The 15921-nt window shown below is 39.2% G+C and overlaps 1 protein-coding gene across 7 annotated transcripts in view; it reads left to right on the top strand.

Moving 5' to 3' along the window:
- The window catches only part of PFKFB1 (6-phosphofructo-2-kinase/fructose-2,6-biphosphatase 1), a 73853-nt gene that overhangs the window by 47219 nt on the left and 10713 nt on the right, over positions 1–15921 (top strand). For all 7 annotated transcript variants that reach the window (XM_038587529.1, XM_038587527.1, XM_038587528.1 and 4 more), the window contains one exon: positions 2333–2437. In XM_038587529.1, coding sequence (XP_038443457.1) covers positions 2333–2437 — 105 coding nt within the window. The remainder of the gene's footprint in view (positions 1–2332; positions 2438–15921) is intronic.

Genomic DNA, 15921 nt, shown 5'->3' with positions numbered 1-15921 from the left:
ATTGTTCTACATGTCACATATATTTGCTATAAAATACATTCAAGCAAATATATAAGCCCTTCATCATAAGAGATCATTCACTGCTTGCTTCTGGCCTATATGTGGTATAAGCATTTATTGGATAGCTACTTTGTTTTAGGCTTTGGGATGGTGGAGACAAAGAGATTCTTGTCTTCACTGAATTTTCAGTCAAAACAGAGTAGATGGTGAATAAAAACAGCAAAATACAAAACAGCATTGTGATATAGGCTCTGGTAGGTTAGACCATGGATGCACAGATGTCAGGGCTGGACATCAAACTCAGCCAGGATCTGCCAGGAGGAAGTGATGCTGAGTTGAGAGTTAATTAACAGTGAGCCAGGTAGAGAGGATCAGGAATGGTATGTCAGGTAGAGAGTAGCATAAACAAAGAAGATAGATTGTGTGTGTGTGTGTGTGTGTGTGTGTGTGTGTGTGTGTGTGTAGAACTGCTATGATGGTAGCAGTAAAGACTGGGAAGAAAAAAGAATAGATTTTCTGAGAAATTTAGCAGATAGGATCACAGAAATTTGTTATAAGGGAAGGATAAGGAAGAAGTAATAATTTAGAATGATGCCTAAGTTTCTGGTTTATTTTCCATGATCAATAATATGTTAATAATAAATTCCACTGATTGAGTCTTGAAAGCCTTGTACATTCTGTACTAGTCTCTTTTACATATATCATCTCTAATATTCAAAGCATTTTTGTGAGGTAGTTGTAATCCTCATTTTTCAGATGAGAAAAATAAAATTGGAAGAGGTTGGGTAATTTGCCTTAAGTCAGTAAGAAGTCAATGGTCATTTCCACAGGCAACAGGCTTCTAGCATGCCTCAAAATAGAAAATCAATGTCAATCTGGAAGGACCTTGTGTATGCAATAGAGTGCACTTTCTCCCATGGACAGTATCAGTAGAGAAATTTGACACTGCAGAGCTGATTGTGGGCTATGGCAGGGGTGAACTTCACCCCTAAAGAAAGGTTAATAGATGATTCAAAAGACAATAACCAGAGACTGTTGCTCCCTTACAGAAAAGTCTAATTGGAATCCACACAATCAAAAGGAAACCTTATAAACCCAATATTGCTTCCCACCCCCACCTCATTTCTGGGAATTTTCAGTGAACTTGGGAAGCTCTTATGTGCTCCTAAGGAGCTCACTCTTGAGCTCTAGATTCCTTCTTTGGGTGAGGAGACTCTATCTCTTATGTGCTCCTAAGGAGCTCCCCAGCTCTAGATTCCTTCTTTGGGTGAAGAGACTCTATCTTGCCCACTCTGAAACTGTTAGGAATTTATTAACTCTTGTCTTCTGAGATGTCTGTGGATATGTGTTTCTTTATCTGCCAGAGGTCCTGGAGCAGAGGTAGGAACAGAGGGGATGGAAAATGCTATAAAATAGAAGAGCACTGCTATGTATGTGCACACAAGTGTGTGCTTGCATACACAGTCATAGGTATCCATCACAAATATGCCTATATTCACAGACATGCACTTCACAGATACCTGCTGCTAGTCTGACATAGGATCCTTCTCAGACACTTCTACCAATCTAAACCTGTATCATGCATGCACATACATACACCTCACAGAGACACACTTTGAGATATATATATGGACACACTCACCATAGACACACATGCAGTCTTTGTACATAGCTACATCACATGGACACAGAGAGGCATACCATGGCATGATAGAAATGGTACCATGAATTTCACATAACCTCAGGCATAGTAGGCACACAGATACTCACACAGATTACCAGAGACGTAATCAGAAACATTCACAGAAATGCATGCCGCAGACACACTGAGAGAAAGACTGCAGAGACATTCATGTGGGCATATCCCTGATGCTCAGACACCCTGTACACACACACTCAAATAAACACACTACAAATACTGAGACAAATACATAAATATATGGCATATGTCCTTAAATGTACCAGCGTGCTACACATACACACACAGTCTCAAATCCTTAAGCCCATATATTTATAAAATACATACTTAAATGTACAACGTATATCTACAAATCATAGGGACAATCATAGAGAAACACCACACACAGGTACCCACCATATACTATATACTCAAACTGAACACATTCACACATCCACACATCTCATGCACATGCATGCACGCGTGCACACACACACACATATACTCAGACAACAGGCACAAACATAGAGCTTTGTTCACAGAAAATCAGGTGCTTGTGTTCTGCTTTTCCACAATCATTGGCCTCAGAACTATGGTAAAGGCTGTGTGGATTTCACTTTGGCAATACTTTTGTCCCCAAATGATTTTTCTCAGGGTGTCTGTGAGGAGATGACCTATGAAGAAATCCAGGAACACTATCCTGAAGAATTTGCGCTACGGGACCAAGATAAATATCGGTACCGCTATCCCAAGGGAGAGGTAAGGTTTGGAGGGATTGCCTGATACCTAGAACTTCTCCCAGTATCTTCATTCCAATACCCAGAATTCCATAGTTCCTTGGACAGCTTTAGAAAAGGACTAAAGTTTATTTTGTTGCCGTCCCATAAGGTACATGATAACCTGGCTCTTGGCTGTCTCTGTTTCATGGCAATAGGCAACAGATTCCTCTTTTATTAAAGCTAAATAATTGCTGCTTATTTCCCATCTGCTTTCAGGAGGGCTTTATCCTAGATTTTGTCTCTGGTATCCTTTCACTCAACATACTCCTGTAATTTTATTGACAAGTTGCCTAAAGATCCAGTCTCTCTGGACAGTAGGTTGGAGTCCCAAGGGACAATGCCTAATATTCTAACCAAATTATTTGCCACCACATGAACCAGACCGTCAATTTCCTATTCCCATATCAGGTGGATCCTCATTGTTTTAATCCAGCCTCCATTTAGCCAGCTCCACATCTTAAAGCATTTATTAGTCATACTCCATTTCCTTTTTTTTTTATAAATTTATTTTTCATTGGTGTTCAATTTGCCAACATATAGAATAACACCCAGTGCTCATCCCATTCATACTCCATTTCCAATATAAATTCCTGGGTATAATTATCAGAAAAGGACAAGAGGGAAGGTAAAACAATAGATATCCTGTGTTACAAAGCAATTTCACATTTTTATCCTCATTCTCAGAAATGACATTATAAAGTCAGAGTTTGACTTTATTTTCCCTTATATATTTTGAGGCACACAAGTTTAAAGAAGTTATATCTTATTAGGGAATTGCATATTTTATTATGAATAATAATATTTCCCCCTAATAATGTTTTTTGCCTGAAAATGTATTTTACCTAATATTAATATAGCTATATATTTTTTCTAGTAAGTATTTCCCTAGTTCATTTTTTTAAGATTTATTTATTTATTTATGATAGAGAGAGAGAGAGAGGCAGAGACACAGGCAGAGGGAGAAGCAGGCTCCCTGCCGGGAGCCCGACGCGGGACTTGATCCCTGGACTCCAGGATTGCGCCCTGGGCCAAAGGCAAGGGCCAAACCACTGAGCTACCCAAGGATCCCCCAACCTAGTTCATTTTTATTTATTCATTTACTTTCCACTTCCTTGTGTATTTTTGCTTTATATCCCATGTAAACAGCATGTAGTCCCTTTTTAAAAAGCTTTATTTACTTTATTTTAGAGGTATAGAGAGCATGATCAGGGGGAGGGGCAGAAAGAGATAGGGAGAGAAGACTCCTCACTGAGCATGGAGACCAACATGGGGCTCTATCCCATGAACCAGAGACCATGACCTGAGCCAAAATCAAGAGTCATAAGCCAAACCGAAAAAACCACCCAGGCACCTCAGCTGTTGTTGTTGTTGCAGTTCATGTTGTTTTGCTTGTGTTGTTTTTAATACAACCTGAAAATACATGTCTTTTGAATGGTAATTCTGATACATTTACTTTTATTGATTGAATTGAGCTTATATCTTTTATTTTGAGATCTTTATGGTTAGTTTTTACTTCTATTTTTCTCCCTTCTTTATAATTCAGGTCCTGAATTTATATATATATAGAACACCCAGTGCTCATCTCGTCGAGTGCCCTCCTCAGTGCCTGCCACCCAGTCACCCCATCCCCCCGCCCACCTCCTTCCCAATTCCCCTTGTTCATTTCCCATAGTTAGAAGTCTGTCATGTTTTCTCACTCTCTCTAATTTTTCCCAATCACTTTGCCCCCCTTCCCCTATAATCTCTGTCACTAATTCTGATACTCACCTTATGAGTGAAGCTATATAATGATGGTCCTCCTCTGAATGACTTACATCTCTCACCATAATACCCCCCAGTTCTATCCACATCTCAAAAAATGGTGGGCATTCACCCTTTCTAATGGCTGATATATATAATATCACATTTTCTTTATCAATTCATCTGCCGGAGGACATCTTGGCTCCTTCCAAGTTTGGATATTCTGGACATTGCTGCTATAAACATTGGGGCACAGTTGTTCTGGGGTTTCACTGCATCTGCATCTTTGAGGTAAATCCCCAGCACTGCAATTGCAGGGTGGTAGGGTAGCTCTGTTTTTAACTCTTTGAGGAACCTCCGCACAATTGTCCAGAGTGGCTGTATCACTTCACATTCCCACCAAGAGTGCAAGAGAGTTCCCCTTTCTCCACATCCTCACCAACACTTGTTTCCTGTCTCATTAGTTTTCACCATTCTCACTGGTGTGAGGTAGTATCTCATTGTGGTTTTGATTTGTATTTCCCTGATGGCAAGTGATACGGAGCATTTTCTCATGTGCTTGCTGCCCATATCTATGTCTTCTCTGGTGAAATTTCTGTTCATGTCTTTTGCCCATTTCATGATTGGATTATTTGTGTCTTGGGTGTTGAGTTTAATAAGCTCTTTATAGATCTTGGATACTAGCCCTTTATCTGATATGTCATTTGCAAATATCTTCTCCCATTCTGTAGGTTGTCTTTTAGTTTCATTGATTGTGACTTTCGCTGTGCAGAAGCTTTTTATCTTGATGAAGTCCCAATAGTTCATTTTTGCTTTTGTTTCCCTTGCATTCATAGATGTATCTTGCAGGAAGTTGCTATAGCCAAGTCAAAAAGGGTGTTGCCTCTGTTTTCCTCTAGGATTTTGATGGATTCTTGTCTCACATTTAGATCTTTCATCCGTTTTGAATTTATGTTTGTGTATGGTGTAAGAGAATGATCTAGTTTCATTCTTCTGCACGGGGCTGACCAATATTCCCAGCACCATTTATCAAGGATACTGTCCGTTTTCCAGTGGATAGTCTTCCCTGCTTTGTCGAATATGAGTTGACCATAGAGTTGAGGGCCCATTTCTGGATTCTCTATTCTGTTCTATTCATCTATGTATCTGTTTTTGTGCCAGTACCAAACTGTCTTGATGATCACAGTTTTGTAGTACAGCTTGAAAACTGGCATTGAGATGCCCCAGGCTCTGGTTTTCTTTTTGAATATTCCCCTGGCTATTCAGGGCCTTTTTTGATTCCACAAAAATTGTTTTTTAATAATAAATTTATTTTTTATTGGTGTTCAATTACCAACATATAGCATAACACCCAGTGCTCATCCCGTCAAGTGCCCCCCTCAGTGCCCGCCACCCAGTCACCCCCACCCCCCGCTCTCCTCTCCTTCCACCACCCCTAGTTCGTTTCCCAGAGTTAGGAGGCTTCCATGTTCTGTCTCCCTTTCTGATATTTTCCACTTATTTTCTCTCCTTTCCCCTTTATTCCCTTTCACTATTATTTATATTCCCCAGATGAATGAGACCATATAATGTTTGTCCTTCTCCGATTGACTCATTTCACTCAGCATAATACCCTCCAGTTCCATCCACATCGAAGAAAATCGTTGGTATTTGTCGTTTGTAATGGCTGAGTAATATTCCATTGTATACATAAACCACAGCTTCTTTATCCATTCATCTTTCGATGGACACCGAGGCTCCTTCCACAGTTTGGCTATTGTGGACATTGCTGCTAGAAACATCGGGGTGCAGGTGTCCCGGTGTTTCATTGCATCTGTATCTTTGGGGTAAATCCCCAACAGTGCAATTGCTGGGTCATAGAGCTGATCTATTTTTAACTCTTTGAGGAACCTCCACACAGTTTTCCAGAGTGGCTGCACCAGTTCACATTCGCACCAACAGTGTAAGAGGGTTCCCTTTTCTCCGCATCCTCTCCAACATTTGTTGTTTCCTGCCTTGTTCATTTTCCCCATTCTCACTGGTGTGAGGTGGTATCTCATTGTGGTTTTGATTTGTATTTCCCGGATGGCAAATGATGCGGAGCATTTTCTCATGTGCATGTTGGCCATGTCTATGTCTTCCTCTGTGAGATTTCTGTTCATGTCTTTGCCCATTTCATGATTGGATTGTTTGTTTCTTGGCTGTTGAGTTTAAGTTTTTTATAGATCCTGGAAAGTAGCCCTTTATCTGACATGTCATTTGCAAATATCTTCTCCCATTCTGTAGGTTGTCTTTTAGTTTTGTTGACTGTATCCTTTGCTGTGCAAAAGCTTCTTATCTTGATGAACTCTCAATAGTTCATTTTTGCTTTTGTTTCTTTTGCCTTCGTGGATGTATCTTGCAAGAAGTTACTGTGGCTGAGTTCAAAAAGGGTGTTGCCTGTGTTCTCCTCTAGGATTTTGATGGTGATTCCACAAAATTCTTAAGATTATTTCTTCCAACTCTGTGAAGGAAGTTCATGGTATTTTGATAGGGATTTTATTGAATGTGTAAATTGCCTTGAGTAGCATAGACATTTTGATAATATGAATTCTTACAATCCATGGTCATGGAATATTTTTCCATCTCTTTGTGTCTTCCTCAATTTATTTTGAAGTGTTTTATAGTTTTTAGGGTATAGATCCTTTACGTCTTTGGTTAGGTTTATTCCTAGGTACCCTATGATTTTGGACACAATTTTAAATGAGATTGATGCCTTAATTTCTCTTTCTTCAGTCTCATTGTTAGTGTAGAGAAATGCCACTGACTTCTGGGCATTGATTTTGTATCCTGTCATATTGCTGAATTGCTGTATGAGTTCCAGCAATCTTGGGGTGGAGTCTTTTGGGTTTTCTATGTACAGCATCATGTCATCTGTGAAGCTGGAGAGTTTGACCTTTTCTTTGCCAATTTGAATGCCTTTAATTTCTTTTTGTTGCCTGATTGCTGAGGCTAGGCTTTCTAGTACTATGTTGAATAGCATTGGTGAGAGTGGACATCCCTGTCGTGTTCCTGTTCTTAGGGGAAAGGCTCCCAGTGTTTCCCCATTGAGAATGATATTTGCTGTGGGCTTTTCATAGATGGCTTTTAAGATACTGAGGAATGTTTCCCCTATCCCTAATCCCTACACTCTGAGGAGTTGTGATCAGGAATGGATTTTTTATTTTGTCAAATGCTTTCTCTGCATCTATTGAGAGGATCATATGGTTCTTGTTTTTTCTCTTGTTGATTTGCTCTATCATGTTGATTATTTTACGAGTGTTGAACCAACCTTGCATCCTGGGGATAATTCCCACTTGGTCGTACTGAATAATCTTCTTAATGTACCGTTTGGATCCTATTGGCTAGTATCTTGTTGAAAATTTTTGCATCCGTGTTCATCAGGGATATTGGTCTATAATTCTCCTTTTTGGTGGGGTCTTTGTCTGGCTTTGGAGGGAAGGTGATGCTGGCCTCATAAAACAAGTCTGGAAGTACTCCATCCCTTTCCATCCTTTGGAACAGCTTTAGTACAATAGGTATTATTTCTTCTTAAACGTTTGGTAGAATTGCCCTGGAAAACCATCTAGTCCTGGACTTTTGTGTCTTGGGAAGTTTTTGATGGCTGCTTCAATTTCCTCGCTGGTTATTGGCCTGTTCTGGTTTTCTATTTCTTCCTGTTCCAGTTTTGGTAATTTGTGGTATTCCAGAAATAGGTCCATTTCTTCCAGATTGCCTAATTTGTTGGCATATATCTGCTCATAATACATTTTTACAATCATTTGTATTTCCTTGGTACTAGTTGTGATCTCTCCTCTTTCATTCATGATTTTGTTAATTTAAGTCTTTTTTATTTTTAATAAGGCTAGCTAGTGGTTTATCTCTCTCATTCATTCTTTCAAATAACCAACTCCTGGTTTTGTTCATCTCTTCTACAGTTCTTCTGGTCTCTATTTCATTGCGTTCTGCTCAAATCTTTATTCGCCCCCGTCTTCTGCCTGGTGTAGGTTTTACTTGCTCTTCTTTCTCCAATTCCTTTAGGTGCAAGGTTAGCTTGTGTATTTGAGTTTTTTCCAATTTTCTGAGGAATGCTTGTTTTGTTATGTATTTCCCCCTCAGGACTGCTTCTGCTGTATCCTAAAGATTTGAATGGTTGTATCTTCATTTTCATTAGTTTCCATGAATCTTTTTCATTCTTCTCTGATTTCCTGGTTGACCCATTTGTCTTTTAATGTGATGCTCTTTAACCTCCACCTGTTTGAGTTTCTTCCAAATTTCTTCATGTGATTGAGTTCTAGTTTCAAAGCATTGTTGTCCAAAAATATGCATGGGACAATCCCAATCTTTTGGCATCAGTTGAGACCTGAATTGTGACCCAGTATGTGGTCTATTCTGGAGAAAGTTCCATGTGCACTTGAGAAGAATGTGTATTCAGTTGTGTTCAGATTGAAAGTTCAGTATATATCTGTGAAATCCAACTGGTCCAGTGTATCATTTAAGGCCCTTGTTTCTTTGGAGATGTTGTGCTTAGAAGAACTGTCATTTGTAGAAAGTGCCATGTGGAAGTCTCTACTATTAGCGTGTTATTATCTAAGTATGTCTTTACCTTAGTTATTAATAGATTAATATACTTGCCAGCTCTCACATTAGGGCCATAAATATTCATGATTGTTAGGTCCTCTTGTTGGTTAGACCCTTTAAGTATGATATAGTGTCCCTCTTCATCTCTTACTAGTCCTTGGGATAAATTATAATTTATCTGATATAAGGATTGCTACCCCAACTTTCTTTTGAGAGCCATTTGAATGGTAAATGGTTCTCCACCCTTTCATTTTCAGGCTGTAGGTGTCCTTAGGTCTAAAATGAGTCTCTTGTAGACAGCAAATAGATGGGTCTTGCTCTTTTATCCAGTCCAATACCCTTCTCTTTTGATGGGATCATTTAGCCCATTCACATTCAGAGTAACTATTGAAAGACATGAATTTAGTGTCATCATAATACCTATTCAGTCCCTTTTTTTGTGGATTATTTCTTTGGGCTTCATCTTTGTTTTACAGGGTCCCCCTTAATGTTTCTCACAGAGCTGGTTTGGTGGTCACATATTCTTTCAGTTTCTTCCTATCTTGGAAGCTCTTTATCTCTCCTTCTATTCTGAATGAGAGCCTTGCTGGATAAAGTATTCTTGGCTGCATGTTATTCTCATTTAGTACCCTGAATATATCCTGCCAGCCCTTTCTAGTCTGCCAGGTCTCTGTGGAGAGGTGTGCTGTTAATCTAATCTTTCTCCCCATATAAGTTAAGAATCTCTTGCCTCTTGCTGCTTTAAGGATTTTCTTTTTATCTTTGGAATTTGCAAGTTTCACTATTAAATGTCGAGGTGATGAACAGTTTTATTGATTTTGGGGGAGGACCTCTCTATCTCCTGGATCTGAATGCCTGTTTCCTTCCCCAAATGAGGGAAGTTCTCAGCTATTATTTGTTCCAATATACTTTGTGGCACTCTGTCCCTCTCGACATCTTATGGAACCTCAATTATACATAGAATCTTCCTTGTCAGGCTATCATTTATTTGCCTTAGCCTTTTCTCATGGTCTCTTGTTTTTCTCTTTTTCCCTCAGCTTCCTTCCTTACCATCAACTTGTCTTCTATGTCACTCACTCTTTCTTCCACCTCATTAACCCTTGTCGTTAGGACCTCCAGTTTGGATTGCATCGCATTTAATTTACTTTTAATTTTTGCCTGATTAGATCTAAATTCTGCAATAATGAAGTCTCTAGAGTCCTTTATGTTTTATTCCAGAGCCACCAATAGCGCTATAATTGTGCTTCTGAATTGGCTTTCGGACATCGCATTGAAATCCAAATTCTGTAACTCTGTGGCCGAGAGTACTGTTTCCAGTTCTTTCTTTTGTGTTGAATTCTTCCTTCTAGTATTTTGTCCGTGCAGTGTGGCTGCATGAGTAGGCTGAGTCAAAAATATCAACCACGACCTAAGTAAATTCCACCCTTGATGTTTTTGACAAGGTCAGAGACCAGAAAATGAAAATGAAGATCAGAACAAAATAAAACAAAAGGACCTTTAAAGTGAAAAAATAAATTTTAAAACAAAGTAGTAAAAACTAAAAGGTTAAAAATCCCAAAGAAGAAAAAAAAAAGAAAAAGATAAAAAAGAGGAAAAAGAAAAAAAAATGGGTGGGGGCACTGGGAGATGGTGGTGAAGAAGCTGTATAGGAGGGAGAATATAGTCTACCTGAGGGGTCCTAGAAGATAGTCCTCTTGGTTCTGAGTGTATTGAGTTCTGTATGTTAGAAGAATGCCAAATCCAAATTTATATAAACCAGCAACACTTGTAGAAAGCCCCACCATTGACCACCAAAACATAAACAAGATAAAAGAGGTGGGCAGAATGGGAATGAAGAGAGATTATAGTCTCACAGAATGAACCAGCATGGTATTCCACTTGGTTCTGGGTGCATGCTGGTCATATTTTAGAAGGTATTAACTTCCGCCATTGTAGAACAAAATGAGGCAGAGAAAACAAAAAACACAAAACAAAACCTCATATCTCATGTATCTCCCAAAATTAATTTGAGTATGTTGAAGGGAATCCAGAAATGAAAAATATGTATAAGACATGTAATTATAGAAATATGAAAGTAAAAAAGGGAGAAACTTAAAAATGAAGACCTGGTAAAATATTGTAGTTAAGGTGTGAAAAGAGAAAAAATATTGGAAAATTTTAGTCTGGTATAAAAATCAGTTGTAATGGAAAAAGGAAAAAAAAACAGTTAAAAAAACAGAGGTGGGGGGGTCCCTCTAGTTCTATATACTATATTCCTTCAATATTCCCTTGGCCCTGGAGCTTTCCAGTGCTGCTTGATCAAGAACTTGCTCTTCCCCTGTTCTTCCAGCTGGTCTTCTGGGGGAGGGTTTGGCTGTGCTGATTATCAGGTGTTTGTGCCTGGGCAGAGATGCGCCACCCCTGCGCGGTGCTGGGCACAGTGGGAGCTGTTTTTCCTGTAAGACCTTTATTCTGGGCCAGCCCCACCCTTCCCAGGCACAAGGTGAAACAAGGAGGAAAAATAACAATGGCGGCTGCCAGGTTTCCAGCTCTGGAGTCAGCTCCCCACAAGTAACTAATTCAGTCTCCCAGTCCTCACTGGCCTATATGCTCCTGGGGCCAGCACGGGTATACTGATCTCCAAAGCTTGCAGGGCGCCCAGCGGCAGGAGAGTTCTTGCTGTCCTGTGCCCTCCCCTCTTCTGCCTGTCCCAGGGGGAATGCAGGATTCTTGGCTTTGTCTGCCTGGGTGTCCTGGGATCCTCGGCCCTGTGCTGCTGAAACTGTGATCCCAGGGGCCTCGGCTCCCGAAGGCATTGGGACACAGCCACTGGAGCTGGCCTGCCTAACCCACTGGCTTCTCCCAAATGCTCCAAGGACTGCACGCTCCAGCCCTTTACAAAAATCTGTCTGCAGTTTGCGGTGGGGCTTTGCCCAGGGCGCACTTCCTGTAATAGTGACTCTGGGAATCTGGAGGCTTCACTGCCCCTCCTGAGATTCAGCCTGATTTCCCTACTAAGCACTTTTCTGTTCGGGAATAATATGGCATGGATTTTTAAAGTTCCCGCTTCTCCAGGGCTGGGCTTTCCTGTCCCGGAGGCTTTTGCTACTCCACTTTAGCCTGACTCCTTGCAATTCCCCTCCCCAACTTTATTCTTTTATTCTTTATTTATTTGTTTGTTTATTTGTTTGTTTGTTTATTTATTTATTTATTTATTTATTTATTTATTTATTTATTTCCACCTTCCTACCTTGCTAAAAGCGAAAACTTTTCTCTCTGTAGCATTCCAAATGTTCTCCCTTTAAATCTGAGGTCGAATTTGTAGGTGTTCAGGATGTTTTGAAAGTTATCTAGGTAAATCTTGGAAACTAGCCCTTTATCTGATACGTCATTTGCAAATATCTTCTCCCATTCTGTAGGTTGTCTTTGACTTTTGTTGACTGTATCCTTTGCTGTGCAAAAGCTTCTTATCTTGATGAAGTCCCAATAGTTCATTTTTGCTTTTGTTTCTTTTGCCTTTGTGGATGTATCTTGCAAGAAGTTACTGTGGCCGAGTTCAAAAAGGGTGTTGCCTGTGTTCTTCTCTAGGATTTTGATGGAATCTTGTCTCACATTTAGATCTTTCATCCATTTTGAGTTTATCTTTGTGTATGGTGAAAGAGAGTGGTCTAGTTTCATTCTTCTGCATGTGGATGTCCAATTTTCCCAGCACCATTTATTGAAGAGACTGTCTTTCTTCCAATGGATAGTCTTTCCTCCTTTATCGAATATTAGTTGACCATAAAGTTCAGGGTCCACTTCTGGGTTCTCTATTCTGTTCCATTGATCTATGTGTCTGTTTTTGTGCCAGTACCACACTGTCTTGATGACCACAGCTTTGTAGTACAACCTGAAATCTGGCATTGTGATGCCCCCAGATATGGTTTTCTTTTTTAAAATTCCCCTGGCTATTCGGGGTCTTTTCTGATTCCACACAAATCTTAAAATAATTTGTTCTAACTCTCTGAAGAAAGTCCGTGGTATTTTGATAGGGATTGCATTAAACGTGTATATTGCCCTGGGTAACATTGACATTTTCACAATATTAATTCTGCCAATCCATGAGCATGGAATATTTTTCCATCTCTTTGTGTCTTCCTCAAGAACTTATTAAACTCAACACCAAAGAAACAAACAATCCAATCATGAAATGGGCAAAAGACATGAAGAGAAATCTCACAGAGGAAGACATAGACATGGCCAACATGCATATGAGAAAATGCTCCGCATCACTTGCCATCAGGGAAATACAAATCAAAACCACAATGAGATACCACCTCACACCAGTGAGAATGGGGCAAATTAACAAGGCAGGAAACAACAAATGTTGGAGAGGATGCAGAGAAAAGGGAACCCTCTTACATTGTTGGTGGGAATGTGAACTGGTGCAGCCACTCTGGAAAACTGTGTGGAGGTTCCTCAAAGAGTTAAAAATAGACCTGCCCTACGACCCAGCAATTGCACTGTTGGGGATTTACCCCAAAGATACAAATGCAATGAAACGCTGGGACACCTGCACCCCGATGTTTATAGCAGCAATGGCCACGATAGCCAAATTGTGGAAGGAGCCTCGGTGTCCAACGAAAGATGAATGGATAAAGAAGATGTGGTTTATGTATACAATGGAATATTACTCAGCTATTAGAAATGACAAATACCCACCATTTGCTTCAACGTGGATGGAACTGGAGGGTATTATGCTGAGTGAAGTAAGTCAGTCGGAGAAGGACAAACATTATATGTTCTCATTCATTTGGGGAATATAAATAATAGTGAAAGGGAATATAAGGGAAGGGAGAAGAAATGTGTGGGAAATATCAGAAAGGGAGACAGAACGTAAAGACTGCTAACTCTGGGAAATGAACTAGGGGTGGTAGAAGGGGAGGAGGGCAGGGGGTGGGAGTGAATGGGTGACGGGCACTGGGGCTTATTCTGTATGTTAGTAAATTGAACACCAATAAAAATAAATTTAAAAAAATATCAAAAAAAAAGTTATCTAGGTAAGTTGGTGGGACCAGGTGAGTTGAGAACTCCTACTCTCCACCATCTTGCTCCCTGATCCTGATATTTTACTTGTTTGTTTAAGTTATATAATCTGTTTCATTCTTTTAAAAAAATTTTATTTAAATACATTTTAATTAATATATACTGCATTATTATTTTGAGAGGTAGAATTCAGGGATTCATGAGTTGCATATAGCACCTGGTGCTCATTATTGCCAGTGCCCTCTTAATGCTTATCACCCAGCTACTCCATCCCCCACCCACCTCCCCTCCAGCAACCCTCAGTTTATTCCCTATAGTAAAAAGTTTCTTATGGTTTGCCTCCATCTCAGTTTCCTGGTATTTTATTTTTCCTTCCCTTTCCCTATGTTCATCTGTTTTTTTTCTTAAATTTCACCTATGAATGAAATCATATGGTATTGGTCTTTTTTGACTGACTTATTTCACTCAGATACCCTCTAGTTCCATTAATGTCATTGTAAATGGCAAGATTTTCATTTCATTTGCTGATATATATATATATATATATATATATATATATATATATATATATATCTTCTTTATCCATTTACCTGTCAATGGATGTCTGAACTCTTTCCATAGGCTGGCAATTGTGGGCATTGCTGCTATAAACATTGGGGTGCATGAGCCCCTTCAAATCACTATCTTTGTATCCTTTGGATAAAATACCTAGGAGTGCAATTGCTGGGTCATAGGATGACTCTTTTTTTTTTTAACATTTTGAGGAAACTCTGTATTGTTTTCCAGAATGGCTACATCAGTTTGCATTCCCACCAGAAGCCTAAGAGGGTTCCTCTTTCTCCACATCCTCACCAACATCTATTGTTTCCTTAGTTGTTAATTTCAGCTATTCTGACAGGTGTGAGGTGGTATCTCACTGTGATTTTGATTTGTATTTCCCAGATGCCAAGAGACATTGAACATTTGTTCGTATGTGTGTGTTAGTCATTTGTATGTCATCTTTGGAGAAATTTCTGTTCATGTCTTCTGCCCATTTCCTGACTGGATTTTTTTGTTTGTATGTTTTTGAGGGTTGAATTTGATAAGTTCTTTGTAGATTTTGGATACTAACCCTTTATCTGATAAAATATTTGTGACTATCCTCTCCCATTCCATAGATTTCTTTTAGTTTTGTTGACTGTTTCTTTTACTGTGCAAAAGAATTTTATCCTGATGAAGTCCTGATAGTTCCCTTTTGCTTTTTTTACCCTTGCCTTTAGAGACATGTCTAGCAAGAAATTGCTACAGCCAAGATCAAAGAGCATGCTGTCTGTGTTCTCCTCTAGGATTTTGATGGATTCCTGTCTCACATATAGATCTTTCATCCATTTTGAGTTTATCTTTGTGTATGGTGTAAGAAAGTGATCCAGTTTCATTCCTCTGCATGTTGCTGTCCAGTTTTCCCAACACCATTTGTTGAACAGACCATCTTTTTTCCATTGGATATTCTTTCCTGCTTTGTCAAAGATTAGTTGAACACAGAGTTGGGTGACCAATTCTGGGTTCTCTATTCTGTTCCATTGATCTATGTGTCTGTTTTTGTACCAGTACCATACTGTCCTGATGATTACAGCTTTGTAATACAGCTTGAAGTCCAGATTGTGATACCACCAGCTTTGGTTTTCTTTTTCAACATTCCGCTGGTTATTTGGGATCTTTTATGATTCCATAAAAATTTCAGGTTTGTTCCAGTTCTGTAAAAAATGCTGATGGTATTCTGATAGAGATTGCATTGAACATGTAGATGACTTTGCATAGCATAGACATTTTAACAGTATTTGTTCTTCCAATCAATGAGTATGGAGTTTTTCCATTTCTTTGTCTTACTCAATTTCTTTCATAAATGTTCTATTGTTTTCAGAGTACAGATCTTTTACCTCTTTGGTTAGGTTTATTCTAGGTGTCTTATATTTTTGCTGTGATTATAATTGAGATTGATTCCTTTGATTCCCTTTTCTATAAATTCATTGTTAGTGTAAAGAAATGCAACTGACTTCTGTGCTTTGATTTTATATCCTGTCACTTTACTGAAATCCTGTATCAGTTCTAGCAATTTGGGGGGAGGGGAGTATTTTGGGTTATCTAGATAGAGTATCATGTCAT

Source organism: Canis lupus, chromosome X (assembly GCF_011100685.1).
Source record: "Canis lupus familiaris isolate Mischka breed German Shepherd chromosome X, alternate assembly UU_Cfam_GSD_1.0, whole genome shotgun sequence".
Lineage (NCBI taxonomy): Eukaryota > Metazoa > Chordata > Mammalia > Carnivora > Canidae > Canis > Canis lupus.
Note: the sequence above shows the minus strand (reverse complement) of the source record. Positions and strands in the feature narration are given on the sequence as shown.